The 25,604-nt window shown below is 35.5% G+C and overlaps 2 protein-coding genes across 9 annotated transcripts in view; one reads left to right on the top strand and one right to left on the bottom strand.

Moving 5' to 3' along the window:
- The window catches only part of SRSF11 (serine and arginine rich splicing factor 11), a 50,436-nt gene extending 42,500 nt beyond the window's left edge, over positions 1–7,936 (bottom strand). For 3 of the 6 annotated variants that reach the window (XM_086390526.1, XM_086390531.1, XM_086390536.1), the window contains exon 1: positions 7,806–7,936. The gene's annotated coding sequence lies outside the window, so the exon portion shown is untranslated. The remainder of the gene's footprint in view (positions 1–7,805) is intronic. The other 3 variants (XM_086390527.1, XM_086390537.1, XM_086390532.1) reach the window with 2 other exon arrangements.
- Positions 7,937–7,985: 49 nt separating this feature from the next.
- The window catches only part of LRRC40 (leucine rich repeat containing 40), a 40,802-nt gene continuing 23,183 nt past the window's right edge, over positions 7,986–25,604 (top strand). For 2 of the 3 annotated variants that reach the window (XR_015160225.1, XM_086390522.1), the window contains exons 1-6: positions 7,986–8,177; positions 10,567–10,748; positions 11,847–11,920; positions 13,827–13,956; positions 17,487–17,610; positions 23,652–23,794. Coding sequence is in view for 2 of the 3 variants with exons in the window: in XM_086390522.1 (XP_086246648.1) it covers positions 8,027–8,177; positions 10,567–10,748; positions 11,847–11,920; positions 13,827–13,956; positions 17,487–17,610; positions 23,652–23,794 (804 nt within the window). In the remaining variant the exon portion in view is untranslated. Of the gene's footprint in view, positions 8,178–10,566; positions 10,749–11,846; positions 11,921–13,826; positions 13,957–16,390; positions 16,423–17,486; positions 17,611–23,651; positions 23,795–25,604 lie in introns of all 3 variants that reach the window. The other variant, XM_086390523.1, reaches the window with a different exon arrangement.

Raw genomic sequence — 25,604 nt, 5'->3', positions numbered from 1 at the left:
GCAGCTCTTTCCCTCTAGCAAATATACTTTTTGAGGAGAGGGAAGACAATGTATTTATCTCTGTATTTCTGATATCCAGCAATATTTTACTGGAACAAAGTAAACATTTGACAAAAACTTACTGAGTATCGTCTATGTCCCCTGGACAACAAGGAGATCAAACCAGTCAATCCTAAAGGAAGTCAACCCTGAATACATATTGGAAGGACTGATGCTCCACTAGTTTGGCTACCTGATGTGAATAGCTTACTCACTGGAAGATCCTGATACTGGGAAAGATTGAAGGCAAAAGGCGAAGAGGGTGGCAGAGGATGAGATGATTGGATATAACCACCGATTCAATGGACATGGACTTGCGCAAATTCTGGGAGACAGAGAGGGACAGGGAGGCCTGGAGTGCTGCAGTCCATGGTGTTGCAAAAAGCCGGACACGATTTGGCGACTGAACAACAAATGTGCTAGAAACTTTATGCCTTACACAATCCACTCAACAAAAGCTTGGTGAATCAAGGCATTTGTTAGCTTTACAAGAAAGTTTGGTTGAGAAACTCAAACTATTTTGCTGTACATTTTCCCCCTATAGCTACAAAAAGCAGTAAGAAAAACATAGGAAATAAATTGCTGCTTACAAACTAAAGTTAAAAACTTAAAAAAACAAACAAACTTACCTACAGATCTATTTTGTTCTTCTGCTTCTAAAAATTATACAACTGATTTTTTTCTTCTATTTCTAATTCAATAAATTAGATAACTGTATAATGATTAATATCTATCTTCAAGTCAAAATTGTAAATCCCATGCTCCCTTTTCAGAAACTAAAGGACACGTTAGCATTAGGGATGGACAGACACACAACAGAGTAGGAAAAGTCTACTACCACTGCTGCTAAGTCACTTCAGTCGTGTCCAACTCTGTGCGACTCCATAGACGGCAGCCCACCAGGCTCCCCCATCCCTGGCATTCTCCAGGCAAGAACACTGGAGTGGGTTGCCATTCCCTTCTCCAATGCATGACAGTGAAAAGTGAAAGTGAAGTCGCTCAGTCGTGTCCGACTCTTCGAGACCCCATGGACTGCAGCCTTCCAGGCTCCTCCGTCCATGGGATTTTCCAGGCAAGAGTACTGGAGTGGGGTGCCATTGCCTTCTCCAAGGTAAAGTCTACTTACTCCCAAATATTTGTTTTAATTTATGTTGTCTGTCAATAGCAGACATTCCGTATCCACATTATAAGACTGACAGAGTACTTCGAAACTGTAGGCAAAAATCTGTATTTTTCATTTCATTTTTCAAAGCTTTGTTTATGATTAATATAGAGGGAGGAGTAGTTAGAGCATTAAGATACTATTGCTTATATCTATATGCACAGTACTCTTAGCTGTAGTCCATACACATTGTTTGGAAAAATCAGAGTCAATTTATTTGTAACAGATTTGTTTGGCTTTTGGAATTGAATGGGGTCAACAGAAACATTTGGAGGGCAAAGCTCCAGGTACTGACTACTCACTACTATCTTCTATGTTTTATAAGATTTTTTAGAGTCTCAATTGAGAAAAAGGTGGTTTGAGGGACAACTCAGTTCAGTTAACCTTTAAAAAAAAAATGCAGTTATTTACATGTATCTTTATCTAATAAATAGTTTCAAGCATTTTAATATTAAAGAGTTTTCCCTGATTAAGGAATTAGACATTTGCACCATCTGAGCTCTTTTCCCCTTATGCTATAAAATGAACTGTCTCTTCATATAGGAAATCTTAGGAAACTGATAAAACCCAAAATGTACTCAACTCAGTAATTTGAAGATCCACATTAACTGTATGCTTTTGAAATGCCCTTTAATCCTCACAACATTTAAAAGGTGCTACAGTGGATTAACAATGCAGGCCTAGAGTCAAATCAAAGGAACTCTGTCACCAATTAAGATATTGCAATCTTTGGCTTATTAATTTGTGCTTCAATTTCCTCATTTGAAAAACAATGCCCATCTCACTGGGTTGTGAGGATGAATTCTGGATGAAATGAGAATATTAATATAAATGCTTAGAAAAAATATCAACTATTATTCCTACTCTACAATTTAAAAACTTTTAGTTTGAAAAATGGTAACCTCACCTGGGTTCTATTTTATACCACCCTATTTTAGGCTAGTACCTTGAACTGTTTCTACTTCATCATTTACATTAAAGATATCAATCAGAAGAGTTTATTTATATAGTGGAAAGAGTTTCTTACTAAGAGCTCACATTCTAATACAGGTTTTTGGTGATATATTCTCTTTTAAAAGATTATAATGTATTATGGATATCAAACACATATCACAGTGCCCAGCACACAGGTACTCAACAAATGGAATATACCATTACAAAAAAGTCTGTGTTCAACTTCCTCTGTTTTTTTAACAGATGAATAATAACAGTAATACTTCTGTCTAACCTTAGAGCATTACTATCAAATGCGAAAATACTTTGTAAGTGGTAGTAAACACGTGAAGTACACTATTATTAGTTCTTTCTCTCTTAAGAGGGTGCCACAAAGGAAACATTACAACAAATTTCAGATTTTCATATTCATTTTGTTCCTAAAGTAGCATTTTACCAATAGTATGTGTAAATAGATGATAGCTAAACAAAACATTCCTTTTTTGATAAAACACAAATGCTTCATGGAAAACTCCTTCTAGGAAGGGTTCAATTACTTGTCTCTATATTTAGAGCAAGATCACTCCCTATTCTAATTTTCAAAAGACAAACAACTCCACATACACTTGATCAATTTTAAAAGTACACTGCCATGGGTCGGAGCAACAGACTATCAAATAACCAAAGCACGGATCAGAAAAATAAAAAGGCAAACATTAGGAAAAACATAAAATAAACTGAATTTCTGACACACGCTAACGCTAAAGACCACAATGATTTTTTCCTTCAATTTCTATTTCAGCTACTTTTAACTATGAACAACTATTAGTTTCAAGCCATAATTAGCTCATGTAGAGGTCTAAAGCACGTGGAGACATTGATTAAATTATTCTGAAGGAAGGAACAGATGGGGAAAAGATAACTTTTTAGGAAATGAGGAATCAAAAGAAAAGCAAAAAAGCAGCTCTAAAATGGAAAAAAAATTAAAGCTGTATATGTGTGTGTTAGTCACTCAGTCGTGTCTGACTCTTTGTGAGCCCATGGATTGTAGCATACCATGCTTCTCTGTCCGTGGGATTCTCTAGGCAACGATACTGGAGCGGGAGGCCACTGCCTTCTTTATTAAACGTCAGGTAAATTTACTGACAAGTGGAAAACATGTTATCTCTAGAAAGATGAAAAGCAAAAGCTCTGGTTTCACAGATTTGTATTGTGAGAACCAAGTATTTAAATGTTCATTAGGATTTTACCACACCCCTCCCTGGCAATAATAGTACCATTCAAATCATGTAAGTATAAGTAACTGTGATATTTTAAAGGATGGAAAAAAAATGATTAAAAAAAGTAGTGGACAGTCGAAGGTATTTTGAAAGTTAAGCTAGCATTTATCTTAATTGCAATTGTGAATATAAATATCCTATCTGCAAATTTACAATCAAATTTTTAAATAAAAATCTATTAGTTGTGAATGTCAACAAACTATCAAATTAATATTTTTCCCCTTATCAGCTTAAGTTGGTATTAAGAATAAAGTCTCAGGAGCCATATCTTGTCTTATTAAAGCTGTTGGGGACGTTTGCTCATAGAGAACAACATTTACCATATATAATTATTGAGCAAATTCGTCTATTAGACAAATCTAATGTTGGCAGGGATAATATAAAGTCAAATATTAAAATAGTAGATTTTGATAAAAATTATTAAAAAAATTTTATTTGGTATTGATTTTGTATTTGTTAACACAAAGAATGGTATGAAGTACATTCCCAGGTTTACTGTCCTAATCTTATCTCTATTATTACTTTACTACTTTAAGATAAACAAAATCATAAAACCTTTACAATTAATGTTAAAATTAAGACTTTAAGTCACAGATCACATTAATCATGGAAAAACAAGCAAGAAAACAGCTACTAAATGTTAGGAGTTAAGAATCTCTAGGGATAATGAATCTGTCTGCAATTCAGGAGACCTGGGTTCAATCCCTGGGTTGTGAAAATCCCCTGGAGAAGGGAAAGGCTACCCACTCCAGATTCCTGGAGAATTTCATGGGCTGTATAGTCCATGGGGTTGCAAGAGTCCGACACGACTGAGTGACTTTCACTTTCACTTTTCAGGGATAATGGAAACATTTTCAACTGATTTTAGAAAAAGAAATAATACCATAAGTGCTTCTTATTTAATGACATAAGCAAGACTGCTTTAAAACCTCTGTTTTAACTTATTTTCAACAGATAGACTATACGCAAACAAAAAACACTAAAAATAATCAAGATATAAAAACTTTAAAAAAACGGTACTTCCTCCACTTCATGTGAAAAACAGTAGCAATGTAAAAGCCTCTTTATAAGAGGAAAGTAAAAATATTTTCCTAATTCTAGTGGACTTTTACACTGAAAGTAGATAGAAATAGAAGACAAGATTTATATAAAATATTAAACCTCCTAGAACAAATTCACTGCTTCCTGATTCAAAACTAAGAGAAACAAAGGGAGCATACAAAGGATATACAAATGAATAATCTAAGTAAAATGCACTGTCTCAGAAAAAATTACCACACACAGCTCCAGTAAAAATAAAATGCAAGTCAAAGCCACATTTGAAACTGTGAATAAATATGCAAAATATGTACTGCCTTCAAGGAAATAGTATGTTTTCTACCGACTACTTTTAAAAGCTGGCAGTTGTCAGTTTTAAATAGAAAACAAATGTCCAAAACGCAATTTTCAAAAGAAACTAAAGACATGTAACAAGCACCATTGAAGTTGAATATTTAAAATATGACAAGTCCATGTGCAAAATAATTTGCTCTCCATTTTGACAATTTAAACCAATTTATTTATAGACAAAGGGCAAACACAGAAAATTCTGAATAATAAGTATATGAGAATATAAAACATTCAATTCAGAATTTTTAATAAGCAATACCTGTTAGGTACAACAGCTTGTCAATAATGACTGTTAGACAGTAGAATGGTCTCTTAATAAATAACTTTAGCATAAAATAGCAGTTCTCACAGATAAGGCAATATTCTGAAAGGTGAACATTATAATGATTCAATATAGGCTAAATCTAAATCTGCCATTTTACAGAAAAAGAAAACTTCCCAGACGTTTTGCCTGCAATCAAATTCACTTAGCTCCTGATGACATTTAAAAAGTTGTGCTTAAAAATGTGCACAAATTAATGCCATTTTCCTTTGTCACAATTTCTCAATCTGCCTCAATAGATTCATCTTATCAAACGTACCTTTAAACACAGAAAATATCTAACACATGGCAGTGTTCATAAGAATAACACAGCCATATTTTAACATCTTATTAAATTTTAGTGGTAGTGACAAGCCACTCTACCTTACTTTGATAAGTCTTACTTTCTGTTATGAGACAGAACATTATCTCTGGCTGATCTAATTCTCAATATATATTTGACTTCTTCATTTTCTGTTTTCATTTAGCAAAGCTAGAAGAGCGAAGCCTTTCATACTTTAATAAAATGAATATAATAAATTGTAGCTAGGGAAATTCTATTATAATGGTAACTATGCAGTCTCCAGCCCTTATACAGGATATACGTTTCACATTGTTTTAATAATCTTTTTTTTTTTTTTAAAGCAAGTACTTGAGCTTCAATGCCCATGTTGAAAAAGGATTGGGTTTTTTGTTTTAATGTGTTCTTTTGGAAGCGTTACAGTTTATATACAGTGCTAATTCCTACAAATATAACTATACTTTCTCAATAATAATATTGAGAGTATTAATAATTCTCAATAATAATAAAAAATATAACTACACTTTCTCATAAAGTTCAAGTTGATAAACTTTCAGTTTGCATCAATCTGAGACAAAACCCATGATTTTCCTGACTGCATGAGGTAATAATTTTCACCTTTACTTGTTCAATCTGCACTTGCTACACAGGTATAATACATGGTGTACTATACACATATACTTGTTAAATTTTTATACATGTCAATTTATATCTCTTGAAGTTTACCACAAGTGTGCAGTCACATGGATTTTTCAGAATTACTCTGCCATTAGTTAGAATATGCTTCTCATACAAAATGCAAGTTTCAATATAATACTATAATTAGATGTCAATAATGAAATATTTAACATCAAGTAAAAGCACAATAAATCAAAAAACTATACCTTGCCTGTAATTTTTTAAAAATGCTGAGCTATAAAAGAGTTTTAAGGGGGAGAGGTGGCTTCTGTAAATTTTTACATTCAAGCAACTAATCCTCCAAAGGTAGGCTTCTACACCCTAAAAAAGAGAAAATAAGAGTTTTCTGTAATAATTATCTCTTAAAACATAACTGAAGTCTTCCTAAAAATGGTTGGAGGACAAAAGCCAGTTGAAAATGATGAAATAAAAATCACTAGGCAAATCATAAAGAGGGCTAGGTTCAAATACTTGGTCACACCACTTAGAGAAACTTGTGACCTTTGGCGAGTTTCTTAATCCCTTCCACCTTCAATTTATTGGGTGTTTATTAGGGATCTTGCAAAAACTATTATGTTCCTTGCTTCAAAACTCACCTTTTCTTGCTTAGGAGTGTAATTACTAGTAGTGCTGCTCACTTTCGATGCAAAGGACTCCAGAGAATTAAGAGAAATAATCGAAGGGGTGGGGGACTAGAAGCCAAATTTTATGGTTGGCAAGAACCTAGACTCGGGAAAAACCGTGTGTGTTGCATAATTCGTCAGCGGGCCATCATATTACCTTTTAAATATCCTAAAGATCCCCAGCCTAGTTGAGGGGGCTTAGGAGAGTATTTATTGGTGTATGCTTTTTAAGACAAAATTACTTTAGGCAAAAGAAAAACCTACCACCCAAGGCAATACTAAAGATGATGAGTTGTTAATTACATATTGAATGACTCATTAAAGCTTTACATTTCAGATAGAAACTAACTTCCCAAGATAATCGACTTTGAGCAAAATTTTCATCTTCCATTCGGAACTGGATGCAGTTCCTTTCCCCACCAAGCGCTCAATATTTAAAACTGTATTTTCACTTAATTATTTAAAAAATCGAATGAGAGAAATGATTAACCCTAAATTAATGAAAAAGGAGTTAACTTTAAAAGCTGTCAAGCAAACGGCCTAAAGTTACACAGCTTGTAAGCTACAGAAGCAGCTGGGATTCGAACTCGTATCTCTCGAGCTCCGAAGAGCAAGCTTTTCTCGCTCTACTCAAGCTCGCGCTTACACTGGGCTCCTCTCATCTGTCTGGCAAAGACGACACTTACTATGAAGCTCTATTTTTTTTTTCCCTTCCCTTCTCTGTGGCCAACCCTTCCATTTCACACTGCCTCATGCTGGGCTACAAATTCCATGCAACAACAATCAAGGCGCACTAATGCTTAAGAGTCGGAGTAGAGATCAGAAGAACCGAAATCGGCTTTACTTCCTACGCGGAACGGAGATCTGGCGCCAGCACCACAGGCGACAAACACAGGCAGGGGTCCAGAGAGGCTGCAGACCGCGCCCAGGTCTCAAGTTTTAGTCAAGGCCCACGTTCCGGCCAGACGAGAGGCGCAGAGAAGGTTATCCTTTCCTGACACCCTCGCCGCCGCGGGAGCACAAAAGAGAAGATTGCAGTCGCAGTAATAGTGCACACAGTAAACTCAACACCGTTCTTCAGCCCGTTAAACGCACTTACTTGAGCGAAGTAATTCCAAGACACAAGGCTGGCACCGGCAACGGGTAGGGCTCCTCTGTCCTCCTGCCCCAGGCGCTGGCGATGACGACATCCGAGTCGCGCCGCCGAGAGCGAAGGCCCGGCGCACGCCGCGCGCGCTCCCGATAGGGGCGGGGCGGCCCAGCGGCGCCACCGTTAAGCGTCACGGGTGGGACTCTGCTGCGGAGCCCCGGGCTTTGAACATGTCGCGGCTGAAGGGGATAGCGGGGCGGGATACCCGAGCGGGTTTCCGAACTGAGAGCAGAGACTGCAGTGCCTGCGTACCCCAGGGACTCTTAAAGGCGGCTAGGAAGAGCGGCCAGTTAAATCTGTCGGGCCGCAACCTCAGCGAAGGTAAGATCCAGAGGTACGACCCGTTTGTGCGACCTGGCACAAAGCACTTGCCCCTGGTAGCCTCTCTTTCCTCTGGCCTGGCTTTGGTTACTTTTGGCTCCGTATCCTAGCCAGGATCCCGCTGCTGGAATTCGGGCTTTTATCACATTTCCACTGGTTTGGTCAGCTTGTTCGGTTTCTACTTTTCGTTCCAGAAAATGTCTGGTGCAGGGAATGTGCTGGGGATATGGCCAAAATTTAAACGGGGCGCTTTCTGGGATTCCCACATTCTGTCGGATAAACAACATAATGTTTGACTAAGTTAGCTGTCACATGATGGGCACATGCTTTGTTTCTTTGGCCCTGTGTTCCTTTTAATTTAATCTCTTAGGTCATTTACCAACGCCAAAATTCTGTGTTTCATCTGTTCCTTTGTGCATATCGAGTAAATGACACTGTTCCCTGTTCAAGTCCCTTTTCTGTCTGCATGTGGACAGAATCCTAAATACAAGGAATATTTAGCATATTTCCTAAATTGAAAATCAAGATGGATGCCAAACAAAGTGAATTCGGGGCCATCCTGAAAATCTAGTAAAGATCAAATGCACAAATCTGGATACCATGAGTGATTTATAGTCAGATACTCTTCTGATTTTCTGTTGTGTAAGGGAGGGCGTGGAAAGTGGGGAGAGGGAGATTATGGCATTATTCCTGTAATGTTTTCCTTTACTTATATTTAGGTTTTAGGCCATCTGGAATTAAAAGTTTCCCTTTCCTTGTAATGATTGCTTTTTTAAAATTCTGCCATGTATACAGTTGACTATGCAAACAAGCACTTGCTGAATGAAAGGATATATGATAAAATCTCTGCTCTACTTAGAAAAAGTTTTAATCAATGGGAACATAAATATTTTAAAATTACTGCTGTGCTTGTACACATGCTTATTCCAGAGCCTGGAACTTTCTACATGATACCTGACTAGGGTTCACTTCTTGACTTCCTCAAGGACTCTGCTTAGATAGGTCTTTCTTCACTACCCTATCTGTAATAAATTCTTTTGGTAACATTGTATTCTCTAACCTGTTTTTAATAGCATTTATTATTATCAGAATCTGTATTCTGTATTTGTTTATTGTCTTCTCTGCCCTCTGCTAGAATATTAGTTAGATGTGGTCAGGGACCTTCATTTTGCTCATTGTGTCCTTAGCACTCAAAGTCGTGCTTGATACATAGTAGATTCTTATTAAACATTTGTGGAAGGAATAAGTAGATGAATGAGTTATTCCCAAAAACTAAGTGTGTGCTGGAATGTACTTATTGATTGGACCCAGATAGTTTAGTCTACTAAAGTTTCAGGGAGCAAATGAATTTTGATTGTCAAGTGTTAAAGCAGCCTGATATAACTCCTGCTTGGTCATGATGTTTAGATGTAGTTTTTGTTTTTTGGAGTAGTCCCCTGGTTTTAATGTCTCTGATTTTGGTATCAGAATAATGCTGACTTCATAAAATGAGTTGGGAATTTTATCTCCTTTATTTTCTGAAAGGTTCTCTAGAATTAGTTTTGTTTCTACTCTAAATGTCTGCTAGATTTCACCAGTGAAGCTATCTGGGCCTAGAGTTTTATTTGTGGGATTGTTTTAAATAGCAAATTCAATTTCTTTCATGGATGTAATGTGCGATAACACATTTGCTGTAGCACTGAAGCAAGTTAATACCTTCTAGAGCTTCAGTTTAATAGTGATGAACCTTAACTCTTTCTGTTTAACTTGTAGAGACTTATTTGCTACGTCAAAGGAATTGCTGTATTTGCTGCAACAAGAGTAACAATGTTGTGTTGTGTGTCAGATAAAATAGAGAGCAGCTACCAGAGTCAGATATACCTTTCAAATATTCACTGAGAAGCAAGATAGTTTAGCTTTTCCAGGGTTTAATCTTATCTAGCTGTATAACCTGGGACAAATGATACATTCTCTCTGTGTCCCATTTCTCTCATGTATAAAGTAAGAATAGTCATAACACCTGCCTCCTGGAGTTGTTATGCGATACAGGAGTTTGTTCATTTGATTTCCATATCTTCTCTGTTATGGTGGCATAAAGATAGAGCCCATTCTTTGTCTTATATATCCAACCACTATGTGCTATGCAGGAAATGTATATAAGAAATACAGTTGAATAAAGATAAAAGTGAGATCTAATATGAAAAATACATATCCTCTATTCTGTTTTGGAATAAAATTAAACTTTCACTTTAATGTTGTTGTAATTCATTGTAATTTGTTTGATTTCCTTGAAAGTTTTTAATGTTTCAGAAATTTCAGTAGATAACTTGATAGCTGTTATCAACTTACGTACTTAGTATCTCACTTCTTTTTTTTCTGTCCTTTTTTTGGTGTGGTATGGTGAAAATAGTGCCTCAGTGTGTTTGGAGAATAAATGTGGATATCCCTGAGGAAGCTAATCAGAATCTTTCATTCAATGCCTCTGAGCGATGGTGGGAGCAGACGGATTTGACTAAACTAATCATATCAAATAATAAACTTCAGTCACTTACTGATGACCTCCGACTCCTTCCTGCACTGACTGTTCTTGATGTAAGTTGATTTATGAGTCTTTTGTTTGAAAAGACTTTGAAGCTAAGTTTAGACTTTGAGAAGCAGAAAGCCCATGGTAGAGTGCAAGAAGAATGACAAATTACTGTATTAGGCAAAGCATCATGGTTCAGAATGCAGAATCAGAACCTCAGGCTTCAGTTCCCACTGCAGCTTGATAGCTGTGTGATCTCGGGACAGTTACCTCTCTGTGTTTCAGTTTCCATATCTATAAATTGAGACTGTTAGTACTGCCTATCTTTGAATTAAATATGTTAACGCATACAAACAGAATTAGAATTAATGTTTAACTAGTGGCTTCTGCTGCTTGTCCTTTTTTTATTGCTATTATTTTATGATCATTATTATTCTAGACGTTAAAGCAAGTACTTAAGGTTATTATTATTATTTTGTTACTTATCTCCAATACTGACTTAAATTATTGGGCTTAAATTTTTGTGGGTTTATTCAGGGACTTTGTTTTTAGTCCCTAGTTGCTATGTCATGTGGTAAAGTGAAACATGAGTAGTTTATTTCACAATCCACAGACTTCTATATCACAATCCACTGTTTTACTTAGGATCACCAAAAAATCTTCCCAATATTTGTCTGAAAAAGTTGGATGTAGTCAGATTTCTAGAGAAGTTTTTATTTTCTTCATTTGTAAAGTGAATCGGTTGGTGTCGGTGTTCTCCTTAAGGTTCCTTGTACCTTGAAAACAATATGATTCTGTAAAAACATGAGAGAAGAAATCTTCCTCCTCATTTATTTTTTGTAAATGTTGGCATAATCATACCAACAGAGGGCTATACATTCTAACCCTCTCGTCTCTCATTTCAGATTGAAATTCCACTCAGTGAGGTGAAGTTTCCTTTTTATTAACTGTAATATTTAAAATTAATGTCTTACCACTCATGATCTCTGAACAGCAATGTGGTCAATTTCAAACTCTTTTTTCTCTTCTGTACTCAGAAAAATTACCAATAGTCCAACAGTACTATTGAATTAGAATAATTAGAGTATTGTCAGCGAATATTTTGCAGTAACAAAGTTTGTGGTTATTTATAAGAGATATTGACTGTGTCTTTTAATAACTTTCAGATACATGATAATCAGTTGACATCCCTTCCTTCTGCTATAAGAGAGTTAGAAAATCTTCAGAAACTTAATGTCAGGTAATATTTAAACTTACTTCAGTATTGCTTGTATAAAGGTATAAATCTAATATTCTTTAAAAATTTTTTTCTAACATTTTTTCTAACATGTAAAAAAATTTTTATATTATCTCAGAAAGTAATTAAATAGGATAAGAATTTTAAGCTGTAATTCTCCGATTATTTTATTTTTTGTTTTAGAATTGCCTACATGTTTTCTGGTTTTACAAATTTAAGACCAATTTAAAAAAATACTTTTTATATTTTTTGTGAAATAATTTTTAGTGGTTATTTTCAAAATCTTTGCTGACATCTCAAGTTTTATGTTACTTTGATAGTCTAAGATATATATGTGTTAAACAGAAGGAAGAAATTTAAAACAATTTTTTTCATCAGTGAGGAAAATTTCATGTTTTTGATATTAGCAGTTTTAAACCTTTCTGGGGACTCAGATTCCATGGGTGTGCCTCTGATACTCTTTGATAGGTACATGGAAGGCCAGCTAGCTGAGACTCCAGCTACCTCTGTTTGCCCTTCAGTATGCATTCAGACTTTCAAGAAAAATTACAGCCTTATATGTTATATATACACTGTGGAAAAGGGATTAGGAGAAAAAATTTAAAGGGTTTAAGTGTTAAACATTGTTTGAAAAGCTGTGGCTTATAAAATAGGTGTGGTTATTGATCTGTCTAACATAGCATGATCAAGTCTCAGTTTTCTGAAGTTAACTAGTTTGAGGGAGAACAGTTCCTCAAATAACAGTCTTTATTTGATGAAAAACTTAAAATTACCATAAATTAACAAAAGTATCTGTACCCAAAATTGTTTAGGACACTTAGTGAAGATACTTATTGTTTAGTTGTACATCAGAACCTCTTCCCATTGCAAGCCAAAGGCATAGATATCCCCTGCAAAGGGAAGAGAGGGTAGGGTTGAGAGGAGGAGAGAGAGTATGCAGCTGCTGTGGGTGGCTTTAGCTTTAGCTTCTAGCTCTTAAGAGTATGAATGTTAGGATGGAGGGAATAGAACAAGAGAGGAAAAGAAGGAAATATATAGCAAAAATTACATTTTTGCCCAACTAGATTCCTGTCAGATATGCAAAGATTACAATTAAGTAACTGACACTGTCAACCAATTTTAATGGTTTTTGGTGGTTCATATTTTAGAAAACATTTTTTGGCATTTTTGTTCCAGCTAGTTTTATTATAATTTAAGGTCATTATTATACGCTTATATTTCCCTTTACCTGCCTGTTATTTGTGAAGAAACTGTATATGGCTAGACAGTAGAGTAGAATTCCCAAGCAAATAGTTGGCATGAATCTAAGAACAAGTTAAATCATCTCTTAATTATCAGGGAATGTATTATTCTAAGTGACTTAGGACTTCTCCACCAATAAACTGGAATCTCTGCAGGACTAAACTGAAAATAATGATTCAGTACAAATAAAATTGGAGTTGCATATTACACGTTCAACTGGATATGCTAGGCCCTCAAATAGAAATAGCTATTTTTGTTTTGAGTGCTAGATTGAAGCCTAATCCCCATGTAAAATGTGACTTCATTGTAGTGTGTGTATGCGTCTTTGTCAAAATCTTAAAACTGATAGAGTGTGAAAATTTAGAGTCCAATGTATTCATTCACATTGCATGTAAAATAAAGTTGATTAAAAGGAACCAATCAAAATTTCACAAATTATATCTTTGCTTCAAAATCTTTATGTCTTTGAAACACTCAATTTGATTATATTACTGTCGTTTTAATGGGTGTTTTCCTTTTAGGATGTAAAGTTTGATAAGTACTTAAAATTAGTAACCTTACTTGTCTTTTTTTTAATGAGCCCAGGTAGTTGATTAGCAGAAATGCCTTGTTAAGTATTTATTTTGTTGTCACCAAATTATTCAGCATTTGTTTTATCAATCAATAGCCATAACAAGCTGAAAATACTCCCTGAAGAAATTACAAATCTAAGAAATCTGAAGGGCCTGTATCTCCAGCATAATGAACTCACTTGCATACCAGAGGGGTTTGAACAACTTAACAACTTAGAAGATTTAGTAAGTTTTGATTTTGCAATATTTGTATAATTTGGGGCTGGAGGGATTTTTCATTTGGGTGAGAAATTGGATATATGATACCAATCATGAGTACATGGGTGCCTGTTTGGATGACTAGATTATCAGAACTATGTTTTACAATTAGATTGCTAAATTAATAATTTCAAATTTCTTTTCCTATGTTTTTCTTCTTCTTTCCTGTTTTTCTTATGATAGAAATTACCTTAGATTTTAATTTCAGAATAGAGTTTTAGAAGGGGCCTGATGATGATAACTTTGCTATTCAGAGGCTTTTGCGACTTAGCAAAATAGAGGAAAGGGGTTTTTAGCGTATACTTACCCCCCCCTTTTTTTTCATATATATATTTTTGGCTGCACAGGGTCTTTCTTGCTGCATGCAGGCTTTCTCTAGTTGCAGTGCGTGAGGGCTACTCTGTAGTTGCGGTGCTTGGGCTTCTCATTGAGGTGGCTTCTCTTGTTGTAGATTCCCATTACCTCCTCTTAAGCCCTTATGGTCCTTCTGTTCCCTAAGTGTTCAGATAATACCTTCAGGGCCTGCCTTTTCTTGCCTGTTTTCCAAAGTGGCCACATTTCTTGATAAAATTTTCATTCCATCTGTTTCACATCTTAAATGGAGATAACCATGAAGCAGTACAAATATTTTAGTCATATTATTAAGAATAATACAGACGATAGGCAGTTTGCTTTACATATAGGTAAGTAGTTTCATCCTGTTAACAGATTTTTTAAAAAGTAACATCCAAAGTCATACAACTGATTAAGGAATTCAGGATTTTAACATCAGACAATTTGATTTCAAAGTGTATACACTCTTCCCTCCCAAATTTACCGCAGGAGGAGTAAGACTCTACTATAAGCTGTCCTATCTGAAAGACTTTAGCTTTATTAGATCAGATGTTCCAATATAAATCTCTACTCCATGTAGTTATTTCATAGTACATTCTTATTCTGTTCACTGTTACATGTTTTGAAAAACTCATTAGTGTCATTTTAGCCTTGAAGTTTATTTTTTATTGAAGGACAAATTACTTCTTTTATTTCTTTCTTTCTTGATATTTTCCCCCATCTGCTCTAGTGGTTGAAATCAAAATTATACTCTCCTTAACCATTTCTTTAGGATCTCTTTGTTTTTCAATCTGATCAGATTGGAAATAAATTTTGGAAAGTAAAAAGTAGATGAAATGAATGGGAAAGAAGGGAGCCATCAGATTTTCTTATAAAATTTAGTGGTAAAAGATAGCAGTTGATTAAAAAAAAGAATCTAGTAGAAGGCTTAATGGAAACCTTATAAACTTTTGTTCTGGGTTCCCAGATATTTATTTTCTTAATAAAAGAATGCTTCAGTTTAGAACTGTGATCTTAAGGACTAATTATCAGATAAATCATAAATGTGAGCAACAATAAATTAAAGCATTAAAAGTGTAAGATATGTAATAATTTAAGCTAACAATATTTCTTTTTTTTTTTTTAATTTAGAAATGTATTCTGTTAATCAATAAGTTTATACAGCTATAGTTTAAAACAAAAACCGTGAAAATAAGACTGTTTCAAATTCTGGGCCCTTCCAATTTTCCAAATACGAGAGCTCTGAAAGTTGTATATACCAGCTGAAACAAGACAAAATTATGAATGGAGTCATGACATTTCATGAAACAAATTTTACATAACTGAAGGATCCTTCCTGGGACTAGTTAATTGCCTTTACCAAAAAAAAATAAAAAAAAAAAGGAAGAAAAGTATGGAATTCCCGTGTTCTAAATCAACTTGTTACACATCAATATAAACCCACAGTGTCCTGGCAGACAACATGCTTTCATTTTCTGTCTCATCCTAGAACTCGAATCCTAATTCATTTCAGCAGAGACTCCATAGGCAACAGGAAAGATTGTAGCATTAAAATATTCATTTATTCTTTTGTGGTAGCTCAACAGTGGTCTTATTTCTGGGTAAGCTAGTAATATTTCTTAAAGTTACATAGAACTGCTTAGCACGGTGCTAAATAAATATTTATTGAAGAAATGTGTCACATAAATAATGATTAATTCATATGCACTGTACTTATTTTGTATCCAATTTAATCATTAACTGCAATAGTTTAATATTTAACTATCAGTAATTCTGTTACTTTAGGTTCTTTAAAATTTCTTAAGAATTTATGACTTAATCTTTATCAGAAACTTTTTATTTTTAGCTTTTGATATTAGAATAATTTTAGATTTATAGAGAAGTTGGAAAGATAGTACAGAGAGTGTCTGTATACCCTTCACCCATCTTAATGGGTGAACATTTTACATAACCATGGGATATTTGTAAAAACTAAGAAATTGACTTTGGTACAATATTGCTGACTAAACTATAGATTTTATAATATTTTCCCAGTGTTTTCACTAATGTCCTTTTCTTTTTGTTCCAGGATCCAATCCAGAATACTACATTGCATTTAGTGTCAGTAAATTCTGATATCACAAAATACTTATTAGTAATCTGTTGATTCTTAGACCTTAGAGTATTTGAGTTGTAGAGTATTATGTTGTATGTTGTAGATTATGTGTTGTTATTATAATAATAACAGTATGTTTTAAAAATATGCTGGTGTATAATAGCATTTTTCCTTTTTCTATTTTCTTGATTTATTTAGAGTTATAGTTATTTAATGTTAGACTAAATCATAGTCTTCAGAGAACAGTTCCTTTAAGTCATTTTTTTCTTATTCACTGTTGCCCTACCTAATAGTTTAGTGACAGCTGGTGGAATACTTACATTTAATTTGAACGTCATAGGAAGAATACCTGATACATAGCATTGTCTTTTAAAGGGAGTTGCAAAAAAATTCTCGTAACTATTTAGAGAAAAAGCAAAGACTTATAATGCGAAAGTAAGGTATAGGGATTAATTAGGCAGGGTGAAAGAGTGAAAACTAAACAGTAGACTTTGTACTTAGTTAAAGCAGACTTACTGTGGTCAGCAGAAGAACCAAGAGGGAATATTTTTTCCTCCCAAATGAAAATGGCCATATTTTTCAGCCTTACTTGTTTTCTTTCAAGCATTTTTCTTTTTTGCAAAGATGTTTTTCTTTATATATTACAGTTTAACTGATGTATCGTTAAACATTGTTAACATATCATTAAAATGTATCATTGTACTTTTTGCCTGATGTATCATAGATACTCAGCAAATATTGGATGGATAAATGGATTTTTAAAAAACATAATGCAAGATACAGCATGACTTAGTACTAACAGAAACCTTTCTGTAAAATATTTTTGAAATCAATTCATTTTAATTTCTCTCTGTTACATTATTAGACATGTAGTAGGTCCACAGAAAATACTGAGTCAATGAATGATGATCTGTGAAATTGTCAGTGAATGAGACTTAGAAAGTATATCTACTCTAAATAGTTTTTTTAAATGTTGCAATGCCCTTAAAATTCTGAACACCCCCCTTAGGGATCCTTCATTTATTTTTTTATTTACTTGTTCATTCATTTTGTCTTCCTCTTTTTAAAGGATCTTTCAAATAATCGTCTTACAACTGTTCCTGCTAGTTTTTCTTTTCTATCCAGCTTGATGCGTCTCAATCTTTCCAGTAATCAACTGAAGAGTTTGCCAGCAGAGCTAAGTGGAATGAAAAGTAAATCTTCTCTGTTTTAAAAATTGAATAAATTTGAAGTTTGTATAACTTACATTTAGAAAAATAAATTTTTATGTAGTTACAGACAAGTAAAACAATAGATTTTATTGTGCTAAATGCAAACGATAACATCTAGTCAGATTTTCTCCAGGGCATTATTGTCTAGCCTTAAGATTTACCACCAAAACAGTTCAGTTCAGTCGCTCAGTTGTATCCAACTCTTTGTGACCCCATGGACTGCAGCACACGAGGCTTCCCTGTCCATCACCAAGTCCCGGAGCTTGCTCAAACTCATGTCCATTGAGTCGGTGATGCCATCGAACCATCCCATCCCATCCTATACTATCCATACTACCAAAGTAGTTTAACACGTCAAAAAGATGAAAATAAAATTATAAATTGTGGGAAAATTATATACCTGAGAAATTGATTAAGGTTTTGAGCATGCTGTCTCTTCTTTCTCTTGTTCAATGTTCACTGAGAGGTCATGCCCCTCTCCTAGGTGATTCCACCTATGATGGGTTATGTTATATCTGAATCTTCCTTGGTCCGTAAGTAATAACGGCAAGGAATAGTCTCAGTCAGTTCAGTAGTTCAGTCATGTCCGACTCTTTGTGACCCCATGAACCACAGCACGCCAGGCCTCCCTGTCCATTACCAACTCCTGGAGTCAACCCAAACCCAAGTCCATCGAGTCGGTGATGCCATCCAACCGTCTCAACCTGTCGTCCCCTTCTCCTCCTGCCTTCAATCTTTCCCAGCATCAAGGTCTTTTCCAATGATCAGCTCTTGACATCAGGTGGCCAAAGTGTTGGAGTTTCAGCTTCAACATCAGTCCTTCCAATGAACCCCCAGGACTGATCTCCTTTAGGATAGACTGGTTGGATCTCCTTACAGTCCAGGAACTCTGAAGAGTCTTCTCCAACACCACAGTTCAAAAGCATCAGTTTTTCGGTGCTCAGCTTTCCTTATAGTCCAACTCTCACATCTGTATATGACCACTGGAAAAACCACAGCCTTGACTAGACGGACCTTTGTTGGCAAAGTAATGTCTCTGCTTTTGAATATGCTATCTAGGTTGGTCATAACTTTCCTTCCAAGGAGTAAGCGTCTTTTAATTTCATGGCTGCAATCACCGTCTGCAGTGATTTTGGAGCCCCCAAAAAATAAAGTCAGCCACTGTTTCTACTGTTTCCCCCATCTATTTGCCGTGAAGTGATGGGACTGGATTCCATGATCTTAGCTTTCTGAATGTTGAGTTTTCAGCCAACTTTTTCACTTTCCTCCTTCACTTTCATCAAGCGGCTCTTTAGTTCTTCTTCACTTTCTGCCATAAGGGTGGTGTCATCTGCATATCTGAGATTATTGATATTTCTCCTGGCAATCTTGATTCCAGCCTGTGCTTCCTCCAGCCCAGCATTTCTCATGATGTACTCTGCATAGAAGTTAAATAAGCAGGGTGACAATATACAACCTTGACGTACTCCTTTTCCTATTTGGAACAAGTCTGTTGTTCCATGTCTAGTTCTAACTGTTGCTTCCTGATCTGCGTACAGATTTCCCAGGAGGCAGGTCAGGTGGTCTGGTATTCCCATCTCTTTCAGAATTTTCCAGTTTATTGTGATCCACACAGTCAAAGGCTTTGGCACAGTCAATAAAACAGAAGTAGATGTTTTTCTGGAACTCTCTTGCTTTTTCGATGATCCAGCAGATGTTGGCAATTTGATCTCTGGTTCCTCTGCCTTTTCTAAAACCAGCTTGAACATCTGGAAGTTCACGGTTCACATATTGCTGAAGCCTGTCTTGGAGAATTTTGAGGATTACTTGACTAGCCTGTGAGATGAGTGCAATTGTGTGGTAGTTTGAGCATTCTTTGGCATTGCCTTTCTTTGGGATTGGAATGAATACTGACCTTTTCCAGTCCCGTGGCCACTGCTGAGTTTTCCAAATTTGCTGACATATTGAGTGAAGCACTTTTACAGCATTATCTTCTGGGATTTGAAATAGCTCAACTGGAATTCATCCTCCACTAGTTTTGTTCATCGTGATGCTTCCTAAGGCCCACATGACTTCACATTCCAGGATGTCTGGCTCTAGGTGAGTGATCACACCATCATGATTATTTGGGTCGTGACGATCTTTTTTGTACAGTTCTGTGTATTCTTGCCACCTCTTCTTAATATCTTCTGCTTCTGTTAGGTCCCTACCATTTCTGTCCTTTATTGAGCCTATCTTTGCATAAAATGTTCCCTTGGTATCTCTAATTTTCTTGAAGAGATCTCTAGTCTTTCCCATTCTGTTATTTTCCTCTATTTCATTGCATTGATCGCTGAGGAAGGCTTTCTTATCTCTCCTTACTATTCTTTGGAACTCTGCATTCAAGTGGGTATATCTTTCTTTTTCCCCTTTGCTTTTCACTTCCCTTCTTTTCACAGCTATTTGTAAGCCCTCCTCAGACAGCCATTTTGCTTTTTTGCATTTCTTTTTCTTGGGGATGGTCTTGATTCCTGTTTCCTGCACAATGTCACGAACCACTTTATCAGATCTAGTCTCTTAAATCTATTTCTCACTTCCACTGTATAGTCATAAGGGATTTTATTTAGGTCATACCTGAATGGTCTAGTGGTTTTTTCCACTTTCTTCAATTTCAGACTGAATTTGGCAATAAGGAATTCATGATCTGAGCCACAGTCAGCTCCCAGTCTTGTTTTTGCTGACTGTATAGAGCTTCTCTGTCTTTGGATGCAAAGAATATAATCAGTCTGATTTCGTTGTCGACCATCTGTTGATGTCCATGTGTAGAGGCTGCTCTTGTGTTGTTGGAAGAGGGTATTTGCTATGACCAGTGCATTCTCTTCACAGAACTCCATTAGCCTTTTCCCTGCTTCATTCTGTACTCCAAAGCCAAATTTGCCTGTTACTCCAGGTGTTTCTTGACTTACTACTTTTGCATTCCAGTTTCCTAAAATGAAAAGGACATCTCTTTTGGGTGTTAGTTCTAGAAGGTCTTGTAGGTCTTCATAGAACTGTTCAATTTCAGCGTCTTCAGTGTTACTGGTCAGGACATAGACTTAGATTACTGTGATACTGAGTGGTTTGCCTTGGAAATGAACAGAGAATATTCTGTCGTTTTTGAGGTTGCATCCAAAGTACTGCATTTTGGACTCTTTTGTTGACTATGATGGCTACTCCATTTCTTCTAAGGGATTCCTGCCCACAGTAGTAGATATAATGGTCACCTGAGTTAAATTCACCCATTCCAGTCCATCTTAGTTCGCTGATTCCTAGAATGTTGATGTTCACTCTTGCCATCTCCTGTTTGACCACTTCCAATTTGCCTTGATTCATGGACCTGACATTCCAGGTTCCTATGCAATATTGCTCTTTACAGCATTGAACCTTGCTTCTATCACCAGTCCCATCCACAACTGGGTGTTGTTTTTGCTTTGGCTCCATCCCTTCATTCTTTCTGGAGTTATTTCTCCACTGATCTCCAGTAGCATATTAGGCACCTACTGACCTGGGGAGTTCATCTTTCAATGTCCTGTCTTTTTGCCTTTTCATACTGTTCGTGGAGTTCTCAAGGCAAGAATACTGAAGTGGTTTGCCATTCCCTTCTCCAGTGGATCACATTCTGTTAGATGTCTCCACCATGATCCGGCTGTCTTGGGTGGCCCCACAGGGCATGGCTTAGTTTCATTGAGTTAAACAAGGCTGTGGTCCATGTGATCAGATTAGCTAGTTGTCTGAGATTGTGTCTGTCTGCTCTCTGATGCCCTCTCTCAGTGCCTACTGTCTTAGTTGGTTTTCTCTTACCTTGGACATGGGGTATCTCTTCATGGCTGCTCCAGCAAACCGCAGCCGCTGCTCCTTACCTTGGACATGGGTAGTCTAGTCAAGAGATAGTCTAGTTTTGCTCAGATTGTTAATCCTTTTAAAAGCAGGTTAAATTTAGTGTTTCTATTTTATTAGAGTTTACTATTGAATCAGTATATTTTAAGTATTGTAGAACTAACATGTAGGATGAAAAAAATAGAAGGTACATTTCAGTAATTTAAATAAGTATACTTTTTCATGTTAGAAGTCTTGAGTCCAAAATCAATCAACTCTTTTTCACCTAAAGACAAACTATTATTATTTCTTAGTTGATGATCACTATGTGTTAACTGTAGATTGTTTACCTTATCTACTTTTTTTGCTAATCTTATGTGAGCCCTTTCATTTTTTTTGAACCTCCCTTTTTGGAGAAAATCATAGATGTGATTTCAATCACTTTATTAAAAATTATTTAGAGGTGAGTTTGTAAAATTGTGCTGTTAGACATTTTAAAAAATACTGTATAATTGACTAACAGTGTTATTAGTTTCAGGTGTGCAAAATCAGTGATATTTTTATACATTGCAAATGATCACTGCTGTTTGACTATAGAGTAATGGTTATTTGGGCTTCTGATTTGGTGCTAGTGGTAAAGAATCCGCCTACCAGTGCAGAAGTTGCAAGAGATGTGCGTTTAATCTCTGGATCAGGAAGATCCCCGGAGTAGGAAACGGCACACTACTCCAGTATTCTTGCCTGGAAAATTCCATGGACAGAGGAGTCTGGCGGGCTACAGTCAATGAGGCTACAAAGAGTCAGACAAGATTGAACGACTGAGCACAGCACAATGGTTATTTGTCATTTATTACAGGAATGCATAAATTAAATGCCATAAATTGAACTGACATTTTAGGGGAGCCTTTACTTGTGATACCAATAGTTAACTCTGCTTATTTTTGCCATTTTTCAATAAAGGTATTAGAAAATAGAGCTGAACAGAAAATACTATACCTGGAATGAGTATGCCAGAAGCATGTGTTTTTTGTTTTTTTTTTTAAACTGAGTAGAAATATTGAGCAATAAGAATAGATGTTGAAATCAATAGAAAAATGCTTTAAATTTATAGAAGGTTTTCTAATATATAGTTAGTCTCAGGTATTTTCTGTGCTTTAGCCATTACAAAGATACTTTTAAGCTATCATCAGTAGGACATTTAGTTGTTTTTTCTGCTATTCACGACCGAGATTCTAGTTTCTAACATTTGTATGGTTCTTTGTAATTCAAAATGCTTTAAAATATATTATTTTGCCATCAAATAGTTTTAGAAGTTAATGGGGATGCGTATTATTTACATTTTAAAGATTCAGGAACCTAGGTTTAGAAATTATACAGCAAAGTGTAAAGCCAGGGTTTTCATCTTCTTAGTTCATCCCTCTTGCTTTTTCTGCTACATGCTACTTGTATTCTTAACCAGTGCTCTTAAATGCAGAAACTTGTGAAAACTAGTTTCTAGATGTAAAACAAACTTCTTTATAGAATTTACTAGATTTAGTGTGGATTGGATTATGACATTTTCCTCAGTGCTGTAGCCAAATAATACGTGAATTGTCATATTATAAATTGAAGTACTATTAAATTTGTTTAGAAAAGCCGTTAGTTTCTGTAAACACTGAAAGTAGTCTAAATATATCAATTCAGTCTTGAATTACATTAAAATTGATAAGCTCAAGGTACATGAAAAAAAGTTGTAAAATATATATTTCCTATTCAAACTATAAGGTTGAGAATAGTGGAAAATAGAAGTGGAAGAAGGCTTCCCTGGTGGCTCAGTGGTAGTGCATCCACCTAATGGCATAGAAGGTGTGGGTTCGATCCCTGGGTTGGAAAGATCGAAGAAGGAAGGAAATGGCTACCATTCCAGTATTCTTGCCTGGGAAATCCCATGGACAGAGGAGCCTGGTGGGCTACAGTCAGTCCATGGGGTCATAAAAGAGTCGGACACAACTTAGTGACTAAATCAACAACAACAGCAGTAAGTGGAGAATCTGCAATATGGATTAGGGAGAAATTGCTTATTGAAGTCTTAAGGAAAAGAAGACCTTTATTTTTCTTCTGTTTTTGTTTTCCATTCTGCCTTTTATGAGATATTCAGGAGGTAAGAGAGATGTAAACCAATATTTTTCTCTATTGAAGTATCTTTGTGTTTCACTAAATATGTATTACAGGATTAAAGCATTTGGATTGTAATTCAAATCTCTTGGAAACTATTCCTCCTGAATTGGCCAGCATGGAATCACTAGAATTGCTATATTTGAGAAGGAATAAATTACGTTTTCTACCAGAATTTCCTTCTTGTAAACTATTAAAGGTACTATTTAGTTGTTTAAGATAAATTTTCTGAAAGTTAATCATGAAAATGAAAACTTAAACTTATTTTACATTGAGAATATATATTAGTTATGTGTTTTTTTCTTATAATTTTATCTTTGAGAATTTTATTATGATTGAATATATTAATGGTATTGTTAATAACAGATTTTTTTTTTAAAAGAAATAATCAGTTTTAAAAATAAGAATTTGGCCATTTCATCTGGAGGGTAGTTTATAACTCAAGAAGTAGTATTAGGTTGGTGCAAAAGTAATTGTGGTTTTGCATTGTTGAACTTTGCCAGTTGGTATTGGAATACATTCTTAAATAAATGGTTATGTTATATATCATCTTAATGTACGTTTCTTCATATTTTTGCTAATGACATTGCTTGCTGTTTATTTTATAATTATTTTAGACTATAGAAATGATGTTAGACAAAGAGCAAATTCAAGCAATTTTTTTGAGTTTAGAATGGGTCGGAAAGCAGTGGAAACAGCTCGCCACATCAATATCAACAATGGATTTGGCCCAGGAACTGCTACCGAACATACAGTGCAGTGGTGGTTCAAGAAGTTTTGCAGAAGAGATGAGAGCCTTGAAGATGCAGAGCGTAATGGCCAGCCATCAGAAGGTGACAACCAATTGAGAGTATCATTAAAGCTGATCGTCTTAAAACTACATGAGAAGTTGTTGAAGAACTCATTGTTGACCATTCTACGGTTTTTGTCATTTGAAGCAAATTGGAAAGGTGAAAAAGTTCAGTAAGTGGATGCCTTATGAGCTGACTGAAAATCAAAAAAATCATCTTTTTGAAGTGTCTTCTCTTATTCTGTGCAACAGTGAATCATTTCTTGATCAGATTGTGACTTTTGACCAAAAGTGTATTTTATACGACAACCAGCAATGACCAGCTAGGTGGTTGGACCGAGAAGAAGCTCCAGGGCACTTCCAAATCCAAACTTGCACCAGAAAAGGTCATGGTCACTATCTGGTGGTCTGTTGCCTGTCTGATCCACAACAGTTTTCTGAATCCTGGCAAAACCATTACATCTGAGGAGTATGCTCAGCAAATCGATGAGATGCACTGAAAACTGCCCCATCTGCAGTTGGCATTGGTCAACAGAAATAGCCCAATTCCCCATGACAGCGCTTGAATGCATGTCATATAACCAACACTTCAAAAGTTGAATGAATTGGGCTATGAAGTTTTGTCTTATTTGCCATATTCACCTGACATCTTGGCAACCGACTACCACTTCTTCAAGCATCTCGAAAACTTCTTGCAGGGAAAGCACTTTCATAACCAGCAGGATGCAGAAAATGCTTTCCAAGAGTTCATCAAATCCTGAAGCACAGCTTTTTATTCTATAGAAATAAACTTATTTTTTCACTGGCAAAATTGTGTCGATTGCAATGGTCCTGTTTTGGTTAATAAAGATGTGTTTGAGCCTGGTTATGAGTTGGACACAACTAAGTGACTGAACAACAGCAAAATAATGATTTAAAATTCACAATCCAAAACCTCAATTACTTTTGTACCAACTTAATAGATGATGAAGCTAACAAAGTAAGTTGGGCCCATAGTGTAGGAAGCCTGGAATACCAGGAAAAAATGTGTGTCTAATTCTTTAAGTTGCCAGTTCATATTTACCTCATCATAAGATCTGTTTAAAATTAATTACTTTTTTTTTTTACTATTAAGTATATGCATTAACATTGTATTTAAATTTGCCATAGTTTGCTTTCCTTTATGTATACTTTTATGCATTGAGTTTCTTTAAGCAAAATGGTGACAATGATATAAATA

Source organism: Bos grunniens, chromosome 3 (assembly GCF_055505025.1).
Source record: "Bos grunniens cultivar Pamir isolate PY7600 chromosome 3, Bosgru_T2T1.0, whole genome shotgun sequence".
Classification (NCBI taxonomy): Eukaryota; Metazoa; Chordata; class Mammalia; order Artiodactyla; family Bovidae; genus Bos; species Bos grunniens.
Note: the sequence above shows the minus strand (reverse complement) of the source record. Positions and strands in the feature narration are given on the sequence as shown.